We start from the raw sequence: 16,942 nt of genomic DNA, 5'->3' as shown, positions 1-16,942 counted from the left end.
TTCTGCCGACCGCAATGACTCGAGAACAATTCTCTGTTAGTTCAGCAATAAAGGCCAGTTTTTTATTGAAAAGTGCGTTCACACTCTTTCTACTCCCTCGCGAAAGAGCAGCGTGCCTGCGAAGATTCGAGAGCTTCACCACTAGCTGAGGGTAAAGAAATATCAGCTTAGTCTTGTCAATAGCACCTTCTAGTGCACCACCATATTTCCTGCAGCTGACCAGCTCGAGATAAAATTATGAAAACCACACCTTTTCTTTCAACTGCAGTTTTATAGCGCCAAAAGGATGCACTCCAAACTTAAAATTGATGCACTCCACACTTAAAATCCACCATTCCCATTTCCCACTTTTACTCACCTGTAATCAGCAGCATTTCCCAGATCCAAACGTCTTTTCTCTTCCCCCGAGAGCCCCGCCAGTAGGCAGTAGAAGACGTGATAATTACGTTCGCTATGATTTTGCGAAACTATTCGAGATTTCTCCAAGAGATATTGTTCGATTTTGGCGCCTTCGATGACACCACTCGAGCTAAAGTGTATATCAATATATTTGCCAAAGCTGCAATGGGAAGGAAGGGGTGTAAATATGAAACACGTAATAAATTTTTTCAACATTTCACACCACGACTTACCGCGACGAGTTGTCATTGCGCACGGTTTTCGCATTGCCGAATGCTTCGAGTATCGGATTCGCTTCGAGTATTTGTTGTTCGATCCACGAATGTTTGCCACTTATCGCAGCCAGATATTGCAGTATCAGTTTGGTGCTCTCAGTCTTGCCAGCACCCGATTCACCCGAAATGACAATACATTGATCCTGACGATAGCGTTTCATGTGCGCGTACGCATTGTCACCGATCGCGAAAATGTGTGGTGGCAATTCGCCGATTTTGCGCTCCTTGTACAGCTTAATTTGATCGGCTGTGTAGATGGGTAGAATTTGATAGGGATTAACAGCGACCAAAATGGAGCCAGTGTAAGTCTGTGGAGGAGAGGAAAATAAATTAAATAATAGTGAAATGTTTATTTATTTATCTCCTTATTTTTTTATTTATCTTTTTTCTTTTGCTCTTTACTCACATATATCAAATTCTCCTTGTAGCGTATAAGCAGATTTCTTAGTATGCCCGCCTCATGTAGATCACCCAACGATATCATGTCCTCCACACCTTGCACCGAGGAGGCATGCATCGCCTTGATGCGCCGCTCGGGCGATAGCCAAATTTCATTGCCATCATCGTCGCGTACCTGTATGCGTCTACCTTCGGCCGATATGACACGAGCGCCAATGGCTACATCGAATTCCCTACCCGATGCGGGTTCTATCCAGATGTAGTCACCCTATTTGAAGAAAAGTAGAAAGAGAGAGATGAGAAATGATGAATGAAAAACATAATGGAAGGAGAGGATCTAGTCCTCTATACAATTTAATATCAGCATAGGAAAGTTGTAACCGTAAAATATCAAAAAAGAAAAAATGGAATGAAGATATTCGTGAGATGATGATATGAGTGATGAAATAAAGGGTGGTTAGGTTTAAAGGGCCGGTATTGATTTTGAATAAAATACAATTTTTTTAAATTATTCTCATTTCTCTTTATTATGATAATATTGGTATGGCTCAATTACGTATGGAACAAAATATCGGCCAAATTGTGGAAGAGTGGCATCAAAATAATATTTCCGTCTTACCACCCACATTTTATCTTTCCTGTCTCTCTATTATTTCTACTGAAATCTATCTGGGTGTAGTACAATGGTCTCCTGACGGAATGCTTGGACTCGTCCAACCCACCACAAATCTAATCTAATCTAATCTAATTGTCCAGCCTTAGACAAGGTTGTTCGGAAAATACTCTTTTGACCCTCTTACGGAACTATCCGGTTTTTGAATAAAACCTATCCTACGCTTTATAAGAGCGTCTAAATGGTTCCATGATGAATAAACACTGAGCGTCACGTGTTACAAAGTGGACCTACAGATTCAAGGTGAGTTGGCTATTCTAAACCGACTGCCACAAAAACCTAACCTAACCTAGTCCTACCGCCTCAGATTTTCAAAAGTTAATTTTAATAATTTTCAAATGCTATTCATTCCTGAGCTTCGTCATGAGGAAAATGTAAACCTTGAAAAATGTTCTGATGTTGCCAGATCATAAAGAACTTATCCTCGTATTTGTATTTACTTATAAATCTATTTAAAAGCCTGGTAAGCCAATTTGGAACTGTTGATCTTAAAAATAATATGAAACTGAATAATAAAAATAATAATAATTATTACTATAATATAATATTAATATTGAGTATATTTATTTGTATAAAAAATAAAATAAAAAAATAAAAACCAACAGCAAACACAACAGCAACAACAACACATTGTGCTCTGCCACACCGGACACCACTAAATGATGGACTACTTTTACAATTTCATATCTTAACGCGTTTTTAAGCGCCGATCGCAACATGACTATGATTTTTTAAATTTTTTTCTGTTCTTTTTTTTTGCGGCTAATTCTAACTGCATTACCACTAGGCGCTTTTTTTCAACCATAGCCTAGAATGTAGTTTGTTTTGTTATTTACAGTTGCGCCCCGAAATTATTTAAATAGCTGGGTATGCGCTTGTGTGCGCCTGAATGCGTACAACATGTGCCCTGAGGTGGTACATTAACCCTGGCAACTATTTAACAATCCAAAGCAACAGCCAAGCAGACAGGCAGCAAGGCAGCCATGCAATCATTGTTTAGTTTGTTACTGTTGGCAACAACAGCAACTGTTGGTGGTAGCGGTTTCACGCATGTAGTTGTCATGCCTATTGGCTATGTTGTTGTTGATGTTGTTTGTATTGCTACCACTTTTACCATCACCGCCGCTAGTTGTAAGCCAACTGAATTGGTACGCGTAACAACAACTACAACAACATACAACTACTATTACTTGTGCAATGTGTCATTATGATGCCATGGAACAAGCAACGAAGGCTCTTATAAATATGCTCTTATAAATATATGTGTACCTCGCGACAAGTAATAAAATAATGCTTATTTAATAATAACACAGCTTAACAAAAAAAAAAGGTTAGTTTATTTCCCTCGGGGGGCGGCTGTCGTCCCTAAAGGGCTCGTTCCCAGTTGGTGGATAGGGGAAGACCTCCCAGATATCAGACATAGAGAATAGAAGTAAGAGAAAAGATCTCCCGCGAACCACACAGGTCGAAGACGTAAATATCGTTAAAAAAAACTCCCTAAACCTAAGGTATGATGCGACCCATGCCTATTGGGTGGGTTTGGCAGCCGATGGACTAAATAAGGCTGTCTTTTAACGGATAACAGGAGGTATCAGGCCGCCTCAGGTTGTAACGGTGGCCTTGCCATGGTATAGGGCGCTGCCATGGTCGACAGGTTATTTCCCCCTTATTCCTTTTTGATCACTGGGCGGGCCAGGTGGCCGTACGAAACAAATAATGAACACAAATAAAAAGCAGAACTCGGATAGTAGCGAAAAACAGACGGATAAAGTGACGGGAAGACAGGCGGACACATTTACAGCACAAGACAGACAAATGGGCACACATACAAAGAAACAGGACAAGCAATCGGTCATCCGTGACAAACTGGGGATCGGGTCTTCTTCGGAGGATGAGCTCCTGGCCTCTAGCCAGAAAACAGTTGAGGGTAAAGCAGTGGACGCCAACAACTTTAAATGTACAAGGTTCTTAAACCGCACAGACTGGATATACCTAGTCTTGCTGTAAATAACTGTTAAACAAGTTGGTAACGAGAACATGGTGCGGAAGCGCTAGTTGGATTCTGAATGAATCACCCCTTTAGCCAACCAACCAATCAACCAGAGCTTATTTTTTAACAAAACCCATATAAATTAAATTTTCAAGCTTTATAAAAGAATTATAAAAACTCCGCGAACTTTTCATCCTCATTCCAGGGCTTCTAATTAGAGTTTCTTTAAAAAAATTTAGTACACAGCTTTATCGTCCATTAAATTTTATATGATAATTTAGCTTTAATAACCATTTGTATGTGCTCTGGCAGAGCGTTAGTAAAATTTTCGGAGGTCATTCTGGATATCCCTTCAGCCAAAATTTTTCAGGGATACGCGTTACTCAAAAAAAGTCTTCGATCTTCCAAAAAATTTTTGCAAAGCTTCTCGCCAACATTGAGGTACCGATTATTATAGGCAAGTCTATTCTTAAAATTTTATTTCTGATAAATAATTTTTACTACAAAAAAAGGACTAATTAACGAAATTTTTGAAAGACTTTGGCTCTAGCAACCATGAGATTATACTCATGTTGCATGCCTACTAGCGCTGAAATATAAATCATAACACAGTAGTGAAGCTAAAATTACAAATAAAAACGCCGATACACGTAAATTTAATTGTGGGTCGAAGATTACGGATCTGTGTACCGTTTTAGTGCATCAGATAATTTTCTCAAAATATTTTTGTCTGTATTGTCCCTCTAGCGGGTTAATCGATTATTTTTGCATGACAAATATTCGAGTCCCTTTTGAAATTATGATTTTCTCAATTCATTGTTTCCGATTTCGAACACTTTTTGATCTATTCCCATCAAATTTTTGTATTTACATTTTTGGAATTGTGAATTTCTTTTTCGAATTGATGCAATATTTTTTTGCATTATCTACATTAGATAATTTGGCCGATAAAATTTTCGCAAGATTAGAGTAAAGTTTCTTCCCAGCGAAACGATCTTTGGATGTAGCGACTGAAGAGTAATTTAGGAGGAAGATTTTACATACATTACATTAGGATGGGTAAAATTTTTTCGACATCGATTTTACTTTACTCTCAACACAAATCCTCAGAGTATAGCTCTAAAGGCAATTTTGATTGGGTTGTTGCGTGACTACAATTCGGAAGTCTAGAGGTTTGAGTTCCCGTATATGATACAAAATGATAAATCGATTTTTTTTTTCTAATAGCAATCGCCTCTCAGCAGGCAATGGCATACCTCTGAGTGCATTTCTGCCATGAAAACGCTTCTCATAAAAAACCATCTGCCTTTCTGAGGCGGCATAAAACTGTAGGTTCCTCTATTAATAAAAAAAGACGCATACCAGAAATAGGAGGACGAGCTCGGTCAGAAACTCAGCAAAGGGCGTAGTGCCAATTATTTTTATTATTATTATTATTATCAATAGGAAAGGTGACTGTATATAATTTATTTTTTTTTTTATATGTAAAGAAAACTAAAACTGGGGAAAAACTCAAAAACAATTATACGGTGTATGGCAATATTTCAAAAATTTACAATATTTAAAATTTTCTTTACAATGGGAAAATTTTTTTGACAAATAACAAAATGGTGGACTTTTGAAAAAAAAGTTATGTTTTTCGGGTGGAAGGTAGGGCTGGAAAGAAACGAAAGTAGCACCCGCTTTTTGCACTTTTTGTTTCAGATATCCTGAAGAGCCAAAATCCTGTTGACAAGCCACCTATCTTTTACTTTAGTGCCACACTACTACAAAAAAATATGTAAAAAAAAATAGTTTTTGTATACTATTTGATGACAATAATAACATGCTATCATCAATCGCATTTTATTTTCTTAAAAAAAAATTCCTAAAAGATATCTATACCTTCTGCTCGTCTTAAAAGGAAGGAATTGTGGGACAACAAGTCATGGTTCTTGCATCACGATAATGCACCAGCTCACACATCACGTCTTGCTCGCGATTATTTGAACAAAAATAATGTTAATATCGTTCCGCAAGCACCGTATTCGCCTGATATGGCTCCATGTGACTTTTTCCTGTTTCCCAAGCTCAAGTTGCCGCTCCGTGGAAAACATTTTGAGACAATTGAAGTCATAAAAGAGAATTCGAAGAACACACTCGAGTTTGACTTGTTTATAGTAGCACAGAAAACAAACTATGTGACATATCACGCTGAAATTTGCCATGTAAGCTTATAACAGTCCTACCAAAAAACAAAAAATTTATTTTTGCCATATGTCATCCGCGGACCGTTTTATTGATACCGTCTCGTTCATATTTGAGCAGAAGGTAAAAAAGGGGTATTTGACCAGATTACTACCTTAACAAAGTATGTACAATTATTTCAATTTTAGATTAATTTTACTTTCAACACAAAGTGTCTATTTTCTACTTCTATCTGCACAGCCATAACTCCTTTTCTATTTTCGTATTAAGCACAGCTTTCTTTAAAATTTGGCGAGCACGAAATTAATGCTAGAGCTATGCCCTAATCGACTTGTTTTCTAAAAATATTATCAAGAATCCAAATCTGCTACGAACGATGTCGAAAAAAATCATTCCGTACAAATTGACCCGCCCTAATATATATTCACACATATATATATATATATATATATACATATATATATTTTTTTTTTATTAAGGTATTTATGAAAAAGCTCTGAGAGCACGGAAACACATTGCACTCAAATTTCCTTTAAATTCTGTGATCATATCAGTCGCCTAAGTCCAAAGTTCGGACCACCTCTGTTCACTATTTTTGCTAGATTATCCCAGTAAACAATTTTAACGTAATTTTTTTCCATAAATTTAAATAAAGAATGACAATAAATGAAGAAAGTTAATAAATTGTGGGACCTTTTGAGTACTTAGAACGCTATTTCATTTTTATCTCAAATCGACTGAAGCAACTACGGCGCATACGACCACAGAATTGTTGAGGTAAACTTTGTACAACTTTGCATTTGTTGTGCTTTCCATTACACCACCATGGCCAATGTGGTAGTGGCTTTAGTTATTCTTACTATTATTATTATTTTTATTGTTTTTTTCAATTTTATTACACATTCCACTGCACGCCTCACCACGCCAAATCATTGCTCCCGCTTTACTGAGGGTTCGCGCGCGCGCTCGCACGCATCTCGCTTGCTTTTATTGTTGCCGATGTAAGCGGAATTCACTTAAGCGTTACAAAAAGCATCCGCTCGTTCCCATTTTTCAAGCCGCACTTTGTATTCGTTCTTTTCCGCAAAGCCCATTCGACGTTGCTACAGGTCTCGTGCGCCAAGCGGCAGCTGCAAAACGCATAACAGCCGCGAACTTCAAAACCCACTATGTAGCAGCACTAAGCAACATGCGCTGCTTGTCTTCCCTAACAAGCAACTCTACCACTGACATTCACGTTGACCGACCAACTTTATGTTTCACCATGAAAAGCGGCGGCATTTCAAGCCACTCGCGTGAGTGATAGGGACTGAACGTCGCGCTCAAACATTTAACACCCATGACGCTGAACCGAGTTCCCCTTCCGTTTCTGATTTGATTTTGATTTTGTTTTTATGCTTTGCTACGCTTCATTACTTCGTTTCTGCTGTACGACTATTGCTGCTGTTGAACTCATCAACTCAGGACACTTTGCCTTCGAGTGTCTGCCAGAATTTGCAGTTTTACAGATGCTCTAGATAGCGCTAATGTATGGATGTATGTATGCATGTATGGGTTGGTGAATCTGTAGTGCTTTGACAGTTTTGCCCAGTTTATGACAAAACCTATAAATGCCACCAACTGTCATTTCGTTTGCTTGGTACTTGGTGGTTGGTGCTGTTGCTGTTGCTGTCGTTTTTGCTGTATGTGGTTGCAGTTGCCGTCAGTGTTTTGATTGACATTAAAAACTAGTGTAGTTTTTTTTTGTGCTACAGCCGTAGTTGGCATTGCTGGCGCTTTATGATGATGTAATAACCGTGACCTGAATCTTATGTCAGGTGTAACGTTCCATGTTTGCGGTCGAAAATGTTGGCACTTAGTGCTGTTGTAAGCACATATGTATGTCTGTATGTGTGTGTGTGTATATATGTATTTGTGTACTAATAGTATTATTATTATGATTTTAATCTTTTGTTGTAGTTGTAGCTATCTGAGCTTGACTCCAATGTGGCTTCGGATTACGTGTACCATAAACAAACATAAAGCCCACATACAGTCACGCGCAAAATAATAGAATCGCGATATTTTGAACAGTTTTGAGATATTTTTTTCAGAATTTTTTTTTATATTAAAATATAGCTCACTATACAATAAATATCAGATAAATCAAATTTTGAGATTTTGCACAAGTTTTATAAAAATTCGACACATTTTTGTCAAATTTTCAAACTAAAGGGGGGAGCCTGGTTTATGAGGTCTAAAACTTGCATCTCTTTGCGATTTTTTTTTTAAGGAAAAAATTAATTTAGCACTGCAAAGTTTTTTCTATCTTTTAATGAACATCTAAAAAGTATAAAAAATGTTTGTACTGGTTAAAATAAGTTGAAAAAAAAGTTTGACATAGAAATTAGTAGAGCGCTGCACCGCTGGAGTTTCCAACTGGCGTACAAGATAGAGCTCGTAATTATTATCTAAAGCAAAAAATTCAGATGGATTTCTAATTATCATGATTTTTTATTCTAGATGAACTAAGAAAACTGAGAGAAATTGAAAAATTTCAACTTTTTGGAGGTGTTAAAGAAAAACATGCCTTTCTATAAAAAAAAAATTCACTTCAACTTGGTATAAAAATCTTGAAAATTTTTTTTATCTATTTTGTTAGTTCAAATAGAAGAGAATTTAATACTGAAGAGAACAAGCTATGATTCACTTCAAAAGGTTCATCAGTTTTTTTTCATTCATGTACGCCAATTCAAAGAAATCATAAAAATGAAAAGTCGAGAAAAGAAGATAAAGTTTGTACTATAGCTGTCCGGTCACAGCGTAACTACCTAACGCTCGCCTACCTTTGGCTTTTTATCTACGGAAATATTGAGAATTAGGCTCTGTAACTTTGTGTGAATATTCTGAAATATATTAGGAATCGCTTAAAGCGAAAAAAATTGATTTTTTGACCTTATAAACCAGGCTCCCCCCTTAAGATGAATGAATAATAATAATAAACATCTCAAACTAAAGATTCGAACCAACGTTGAAAAACAAAAAATTTAATTACTACATTTTTATTTATGATACTTAATTTTAATTTACTAATTACTAAATTTTTAGCAAATAATTGCAGTTTTATAGCCCACAAAATTTTAGTATAATAAAGTACAAGTTCGTAGTGGCTTAAAATCTCCTCATCCCTGTCCTCCCTGATGGCACATAGGGCCTCTACAAAACGCTTCCCACGTACACGATCCTGCGCGATGACTTTGACTTCTTTGAAAGATTTCCCTTAAGTTATTTTCCAAGTGCACCTACGGCGTGCTTTTGGCTCAAAATGCTCGTTGATACTTGATAGTTTTTCCACATTTAAAAAAATGTCGGTCATTCGTTTGATTTTTTTCGAATATTCATAAGCCTTGCACAAAGTTTGAAACTTGGATTTATTTAAAAAAAATTTGTTGTAGCATGCGCTCTATTTTTTTATAAAAAATTAATGAAAATTCCAAAAAAAATGAAAGTCAAAATGAAATGAGTCAAAATATTGCGCTTCTATTATTTTGTCCGCAAGTGTCTTTTCATAGCTGTATATGGAGCGCGCATGCGCAAATATTTGCACATTTCGCAAGCAAAGCAATAAACAATGAAATCAACGCGATTTTGGCAATCTCCGGTTAGTTTGATGGGTGTGAAAGCAGAGACGACATACAAATAGAATCCAGCGGGAGTTTGCCATATCGTAAATGCCCCTCGTCACGCGCCATTTGCTACTCAAATTAAGTTCTTATTATCTCCATGCTTCGTAATTCTATTATACAATAATTTATTATTTTGTGAAGTGCGGAAGTAAAAGCGCATTGGTTTAATTCGAATTTGAGTTTCGAATATGCGGAAAATATTATTTACCATTTCACAACAAAACAAAAAACCAAGTGAGTTGTGTTAAAGCGCCACACAAAATGTTTAGCTTCCAGATCAGCGAAGTTTTTTTTACTATTTAGGGACTCTTCTGATACGTTTTGTACTTTTCAATATTTGTAAATAAATTTTCTGCGATTTTATTTACAACTGGGTTCAAAATAAAAGAGGGAATTATCAATTTTTTTTTGGACATTTTTTTTTTATATTTTTACTAAAGTATAGTGCACTCTACAACAAAAACCATGTAAGTCACAACTCAAAATTTGTATGAGTACAAAATTCCTAAAAACTTAAACAAATTCTCATCAAAATTTTAAGCCTTTTAAACAGAATCTTGAGAAAACTTCAGGAGGCGCAATTTTATAGTCCATCCAGTTTTAGTTTCATAAATTCTACAATTGCAGACAGAGTGCAAGCGAAGACGAAGATGAAGACGTTGCGCAAGCGATTTCCTTGAAGCTGGAAGTACCGTTTTCAAAGACGGATCGGTTGCTGTAGTGAATAGTTAACATTTAATTTAATTGTTTGCAACTATAAAATAAACGCGAGTTCCTTACGAAGTGACAATTTAAACAAACTATCTTAGATTAAAAAATTGTGCGAATTAGTTTCTGTCTTATTTGCAAATAGATACCCAGGAGTCTGGAATGAGGGATTCTCTCTAAACAACTTCGACACTTCAGTATATACAGATGGCAGTAAAATTGGTGGTGTTGGAGCTGGTATATATTCTCACAGACTTTAATTTGAGACATCTGTGCGTCTCCCTAGTACCAGCAGTATCTTTCAGGCGGAGTACTGGCAATTGGTGAATCCTGTAGGCTACTAATCGTAGATTTCTCTTTTATGAGCAATATCGCTATTCTTTCGGATAGCCAAGCTGCAATCCAGGCACTGGATTCAGCTATAACAACCTCTATGGTGGTGGAACAAAGTACGAACAGTCGTACCACCTTAAGTGAACACTATAAAGTTACCTTAATCTGGGTCCCGGGGCATCGGAGCATCGAAAGTAATGAAAAAGGAGATGAACTGACAAGAGGGGGATCTGCTATGAATAACGCTCTTGCAAAATCAGTATTCACACCATTAGATGCAGTCAAGAATATCATTTCCCTAAAATACCTCCGAATCGCGGATTGTAGTTGGAAAGACTAGACGAAATGCAAAATTAGCAGAAAGTTATGGCCCACCTACAACCTCAAGCAGTCATCGACGTTGATAAACATGAAACGACGGGACGACTGTAGAATAAGGGCAGTCATAACTGGCTTTTGGTCTGTCGGAGAACAAGCAGCCAAAATGGGCCTCTGGCTTAGACGTCAAAAACCTAATAAGGTTCTTAAACCGCACATACTGGATATAGTCACGCCATAAATAACCGTTAAACAAGTTGGTAACGAGGTTGTTGCAACAAAATGGTGCGGAAGCGCTAGTTGAATTCTGGAAGAATCACCACTTTAACCAACCAACCCAGGGGTCGCATAGGACAAGAGTTACTTTCTTAAACTTTGGATTGTGCTTTGGATTATGGGTCCCGGTGGTCTAGATATTTCAAAAAATCGTTTTTGCTTTTTATTGATATTTCGAAAATTTGGCTTTTAAGAATATACCGCCAAATTTTTGGAAGGATATTCCCAGTAATTTCGATTCTACAGCCGTTTTAGCAGGTAGAGTCAAATTCGTCACGCGGCGGCATCAATGGTCGCATTTAAATGAACAAGACTTTAAATTCAATTATCTCAAAACTATTTTTTTCGGCATGGTGTTCTCAAAAACAAAAAAAAAAACTATTCAACCGAATCGTCTGAATAGAATCAGATTATTATTTCATTTATTTCGTATTTTTTGATTAAAAAACTGAGAAAAAAAACGATTTTTAGAATGTCAAATTCAAAACCGCGCCAGTTTGTGAATTTTTTTATTTTTTATTCGAGTACGGGACTAGCCCCTCATTGGAATCAGTGGGGCGCTTCGAACGACTCCTACTCTGGCGCTCAATGCATTGTTAAATGTGGTACCCGTAGACATCGCAGGCAGAATTGCCGCTACGCGTACCGCAATCAGACTGAGGGGCTGGAGCTATAAGCTTAATCTCACTTATGGGCACTCAAGCATCCTCAGAAGCTTCGAGTTCATCCCTCTGTCAACGGATCAGTGTATATCCTCGTTTAGTCCAACCGGAACCTTCTCCACTTATATTCCGTCAAGGAAAGAGTGGACGGAGGGCTATACTTGGGGGCAGGGCCTGGTGAACTTGTTCACGGATGGATCGAAGTTGGAAGGAAAGGTTGGCGGAGGAGTCTTTTGCGAGGAGCTCCCCATCAGACTCAAATTCAGGCTACCAGACCACTGCAGTGTGTTCCAGGCAGAGGTAGCCGCAATCAAGGAGGCAGCTGATTGGCTGCTCAAATGCTTATTAACGGTCAAGAAAGTAAATATTTACTCCGACAGCCAAGCGGCAATAAGGGCCCTCGGGTCTATGACGGTGCATTCGGAATTGGTCAAGGAATGATTGACCTCGCTTTCGACTACGTCCGAATTCTTTAACATCAGCCTCATCTGGGTTCCTGGTCACAGCGACATTGCTGGAAACTGTGAAGCGGATGAGCTGGCCAGACAAGGGGCATGTGGTCTGCTCCTGGAAAGATGGGCATCGCACCAACTCAGCGAGCGCTGGGCAAGCACAAAACGTGTAAGGTCGCGAAATCCTTCTGGCCACGTGTGGACCCGAAGCGCTCGGGCGAGCTTCTGAGGCTGACAAAATATCAGCTCTCTAATCTCGAGGGTTCTCTCATAGGACACAATGCACGAGGAATGCATGCTGTGAGACTTCGAGTCCTTTTTGCGCTGGATGTATGGAGGATGAGGTGGAATCATATCAGCACCTTCTCCTTAGCTGCCCTGCTCTGGCGGGGCTAAGATCTAGGCATCTTGGCTCCTACTTCTTTGCCACGCCTGCTGATATAGCTGGCGCTGACATTAAAAATCTGATGAATTTCATCAGCAGCATAAAGCGGTCGACGGAAACATTGTCATCGTTCGTAATCCGCACGCTCCTAACCATCCCAGCACCACCTCTCCCTGCCCTCTCCCTACATCCCATCGGTCTTTCTCTCCCGCCTCACCCCTTCATAACGGCATCACAAAGGACGAATCTTTCTTCGTCCAAGTGTGCCCATTCCCTGGGCAACCATACCAACCTAACCTAACGGGACTACCGTATGGAGCTACCGTCATACTGATTAATAATTTTTTTGGTTTTTGTGTTTCAGATAAATAGAAGCGCCAAATTGACAACACCGTCCAGGTATAATTTTTCGGGAGGCTCAACTTCAGCGCCATTTTTTAAATTATTAAAATTAAATAAAAAATTTTTTCTTTTCAATTTTAAAATTTTGTAAATAAAATTTTTTTCTTTTTAATTTTTTTAAATTTTTTTTTTAATTTTTAAGTTTTTTTTGTAAAAAAAGTTAAATATAAAGCCTAAACATTTAAAAAGTTTTTATGTAAAAAAAGTTAAATATAAAGCCTAAACATTTAAATAACGTTTTTCATTTTTTTATAGTAAAACACATTCCTGAAACTACCCTAAATTTTAGAGCTCTAAACCACCCGAACCCCTTAAGGTGTTACACCTCTTCCCCATCCGCCAACTATCTCAAAACCAGTGGCCAAATAAGTAAACATTTCTCATTTCAATATCCACTTCATATCCTATAATCGGAGTTTTATTGAAATTTGTCCATTGTTTTAGAATAAATGGCTCAATTTTTGGCAAAATGTAATCAAACGTATAAATTGGCATTCTTGAATAGTGGAACAATTTCTGTTTGTCTTGCCGTAACTTTTCATACCAGTGGTGAAATTCTCTAGACAAATTTATTTCGTGAATTGATTTTTTTTTTCTTGAGTTTTACCATTAAAAAGGTTTTCATTTAGAAACAATTGCTTATATGAAGACAAATCCAATTTAATTGTTATAACATTTCGTTCACCTTCCACTATGAACAATCACAAGCTTGGCCGCAATGCAAGCAATTCGTCTTCGGCTTCGACATCGACTTGCTTCCACTCTGTTTGCAACCTATAAATAGCGAGGTTTCATACTCTCACTCGAAGGTATACTATATTAGTAATTGCCCACTGTGAATGCCTGCTGCGAGTATCCCAAAGAGACACAATACTCTAGTCATGGCTCCTTTAATATGGTATATCAAACAATCCTTGTTCCGTTCACCCTTAGAAAATAAATTTGATGAAGTCTGTGATATTTCTATGTCTATTCTCTGGGCAAGTTATTTAAAAAGCATGATCGTAGTGGTTTGAGTCTGACCAATTGTAACCCTGGGTAAAGACATAGGAACTAGTGAATATATCCAAACCTTCACGGTTTCTATAGTAGAAACTTGTGTTCAACCTGAAAGACTTTGCAGTGGTTTGTGAATCTGTAAGCTTCCTCTCAATAAGAGTTGCTGGAAAGAAACGGAAGATCGTGCCATGTCCTTTTTGGAGATCTCGTAGTCACCTAGAACTATATCAAATTGAAAGCTACTTTCGTTGGAGAAGGGGTATACCCAGCTTTTTCTTTTAGTCTCTTCTAATCCATAATAGTTCTAGAACAAATTCAGGTAATATGAAGCCAAAGCTTTTATCATCACCTGGCTAATAAAGTAAAAGTTTAAGAGCTTTTTTTTGCCTGAAGAACGTTATGAGGGAAATCTTATGATCCTTTGCTCCCAGCAATATTTCGGAGCCCATAATCCGTCTTCCAATTTTGAGACCTTCTATGATACAATTCATATATATTTGCAAGTCTCTTGACATGTCTAAACTTTAACTATCGTTGCGATGATTACTCTGTGTAAAAATGGAATCCAAAAATATTATATATTTGACTACGAAATGTGAGAGTTTTAGAAAAGGTATTTAGTTATGTCTGAAGTAACGAATAGGCATACATACGAGTATTATTTCCATAAAGTTAAAGAACTGGAAGAGTTATTCGTATAAAATACAACTAGAGGCAAAACATTGCCATTATTTCAAGTGATCATTAATATTTAACCGATGTTTTGTGAATACTTTTTTTTTGATATTTCCAGGCAGATCCATTTTTTATCTCCTTTGTGTGCCGCCTTAATTTAGTTCGAGCCACAAATAATTAAGGGGTTGCATGGGTTTCGTTGGTTCAAAACATCGATTTATTTTTTTTTTGCTTATTAATTTCTACAACTTCTCAGAAATATTATCCAAAATTTTCAAGTCGATCCGAATAATAAATTCGGATACAGCCTTTGGAAGGTGTGCGCTCCAAGCCACTTTTATTGTTACTCAAAACTTTAAACGCGTTTTTCTCGGAACCGTGTTTTCAAGTCGATCCGAATAATAAATTCGGAGATACAGCCTTTGGAAGGTGTGCGCTCCAAGCCACTTTTATTGTTACTCAAAACTTTAAACGCGTTTTTCTCGGAACCGTGTTTTCAAAGTCGGTTGTCAAATGTTCTCGAAAACTACTCAACCGATTTTACACAGGTGTTCGAAATACAATTTACTCGTGCTTGAACGAAGGATTTTGTATTTTTTTTCAATTACAACTATTTAAAAAAAACAAAATGTCAAGCAAATTTGACCGAAATTTTCATTTTTTGCAAAAAACTTTTTTTTTTCCTTCCTTCGGTCAAGCACGAGTTTATGGTCTTAACTAAAGCACTCATTTTTGTTTTTTAATTTTTGATGAGCCTGTCAGGAGTTATGCTGACAACGCGGACGCACCTTTTTTTCGAGGGGTCACCGAAAATGACGTCACAATGGAGGAGTTTTAATTTTTTTTTTTTGAAAATTTCAGAAGTTATTCTTTAAATATGTATCTATAAGACAGAAAAAAGTTTGAATTAAATTAATAATTTTTTACATACAAAAAAATATTGAAAATAGGCCTTTTTTTACCCGACGAAACCCATGTAACCCCTTAATATCAACACATTTGCTAAGAGTCACTTAAATAGACAGAACAAACGTATGTACGTACATACATATATTCATGCGCATACGTGTGAATGAAAAATGGAAATAAAAATTAAAGCAAGAATAATAGCCACTTACAAGGAAATTTATTATACGAAATTGTGGAAAATTTTATTCGTATAAATAATGCAAAAAGATGCAATGCCACGATAAGAAGCAGTGTGGGTAAAGAGTAAATGCTCAGTGGCGGATTTACACTAAGTGCCAACGGTGCCTGCACACAGGGCGGCAGATTCTACAAGGGCGGCAAAATTTGGAGAAGAAAGTTAAAAAAAAAAATAAATTGTACTCGAGGAGCGGCGGGTATTAGGGGCCACCTGAGGGAAAACGTTTATGGAGAAATAAGAAGCTGATCTCGGATTAGTTCCAAACTGTTCATATCACAACATATGATAAAATTATCTCCTCTGAACGAGATGTTGTAAAATGTCAACGAGGTTTAATATCGAACCGCATCTAACTTATGTTAGCTAAAATAAACTGATTCATTTTTAAACATAGTTACGCTCAGTTTTAAATTAGGTCCGGCGCTAAAGTTTCAATTCAATTCAAACGCAGTTTGCAACACCCTCTCATTCTATAGCAAGCTATTGTCAGCTGTGCTGTTTATTCGCTATTAAGTCAGCATACCATCTTGATATATTTAACGTTTTTCCAATTAATCTGGATTGTTTTTGATTCTTCCGGAAATAATAATTCTATATGTACGGAAAATATGAGTGACGGACGCCAAAGGCTGAGTGGGCACGCATATAAAAAGCGTGCTCTTGAGAAAAATAATAAGGAGAAGGAAGTTTTGAACAAGACTCCAAAATTACATAATTATTTCACGAAAAAACATGGTACAGAAGAGAAAGCTGGTCCGGAAAAAGATTGTTTAGTCTTAGAGAACAAAGGTACGTCTCATAAGGATTAATATTAATTGCATATCCAGAGTAAAATATGTATCTTCACAACTCGCGTACAGCGAGTACAGCTGTTGAATGATTGCTTTAATTCTTCGTTTACAGATGACAACGATGTGACTGTTAAATTTTTAAGTAAAATATTACTATTGCAACCTGATGGTATGGGCTCACTTCCGACAACGAATAATGTCGATGT

At 37.1% G+C, this 16,942-nt stretch overlaps 1 protein-coding gene across 1 annotated transcript in view; it reads right to left on the bottom strand.

The window, feature by feature from the left end:
- LOC128865183 (myosin-VIIa) overlaps window positions 1-16,942 on the bottom strand; it is a 102,598-nt gene that overhangs the window by 13,372 nt on the left and 72,284 nt on the right. The window contains exons 4-6 of the mRNA XM_054105279.1: window positions 1,081-1,341; window positions 633-982; window positions 359-559 (exon numbers count right to left, since the gene is read on the bottom strand). Coding sequence (XP_053961254.1) covers window positions 359-559; window positions 633-982; window positions 1,081-1,341 — 812 coding nt within the window. The remainder of the gene's footprint in view (window positions 1-358; window positions 560-632; window positions 983-1,080; window positions 1,342-16,942) is intronic.

This window comes from Anastrepha ludens, chromosome 5, assembly GCF_028408465.1.
Source record: "Anastrepha ludens isolate Willacy chromosome 5, idAnaLude1.1, whole genome shotgun sequence".
NCBI classification, from domain to species: domain Eukaryota; kingdom Metazoa; phylum Arthropoda; class Insecta; order Diptera; family Tephritidae; genus Anastrepha; species Anastrepha ludens.
Note: the sequence above shows the minus strand (reverse complement) of the source record. Positions and strands in the feature narration are given on the sequence as shown.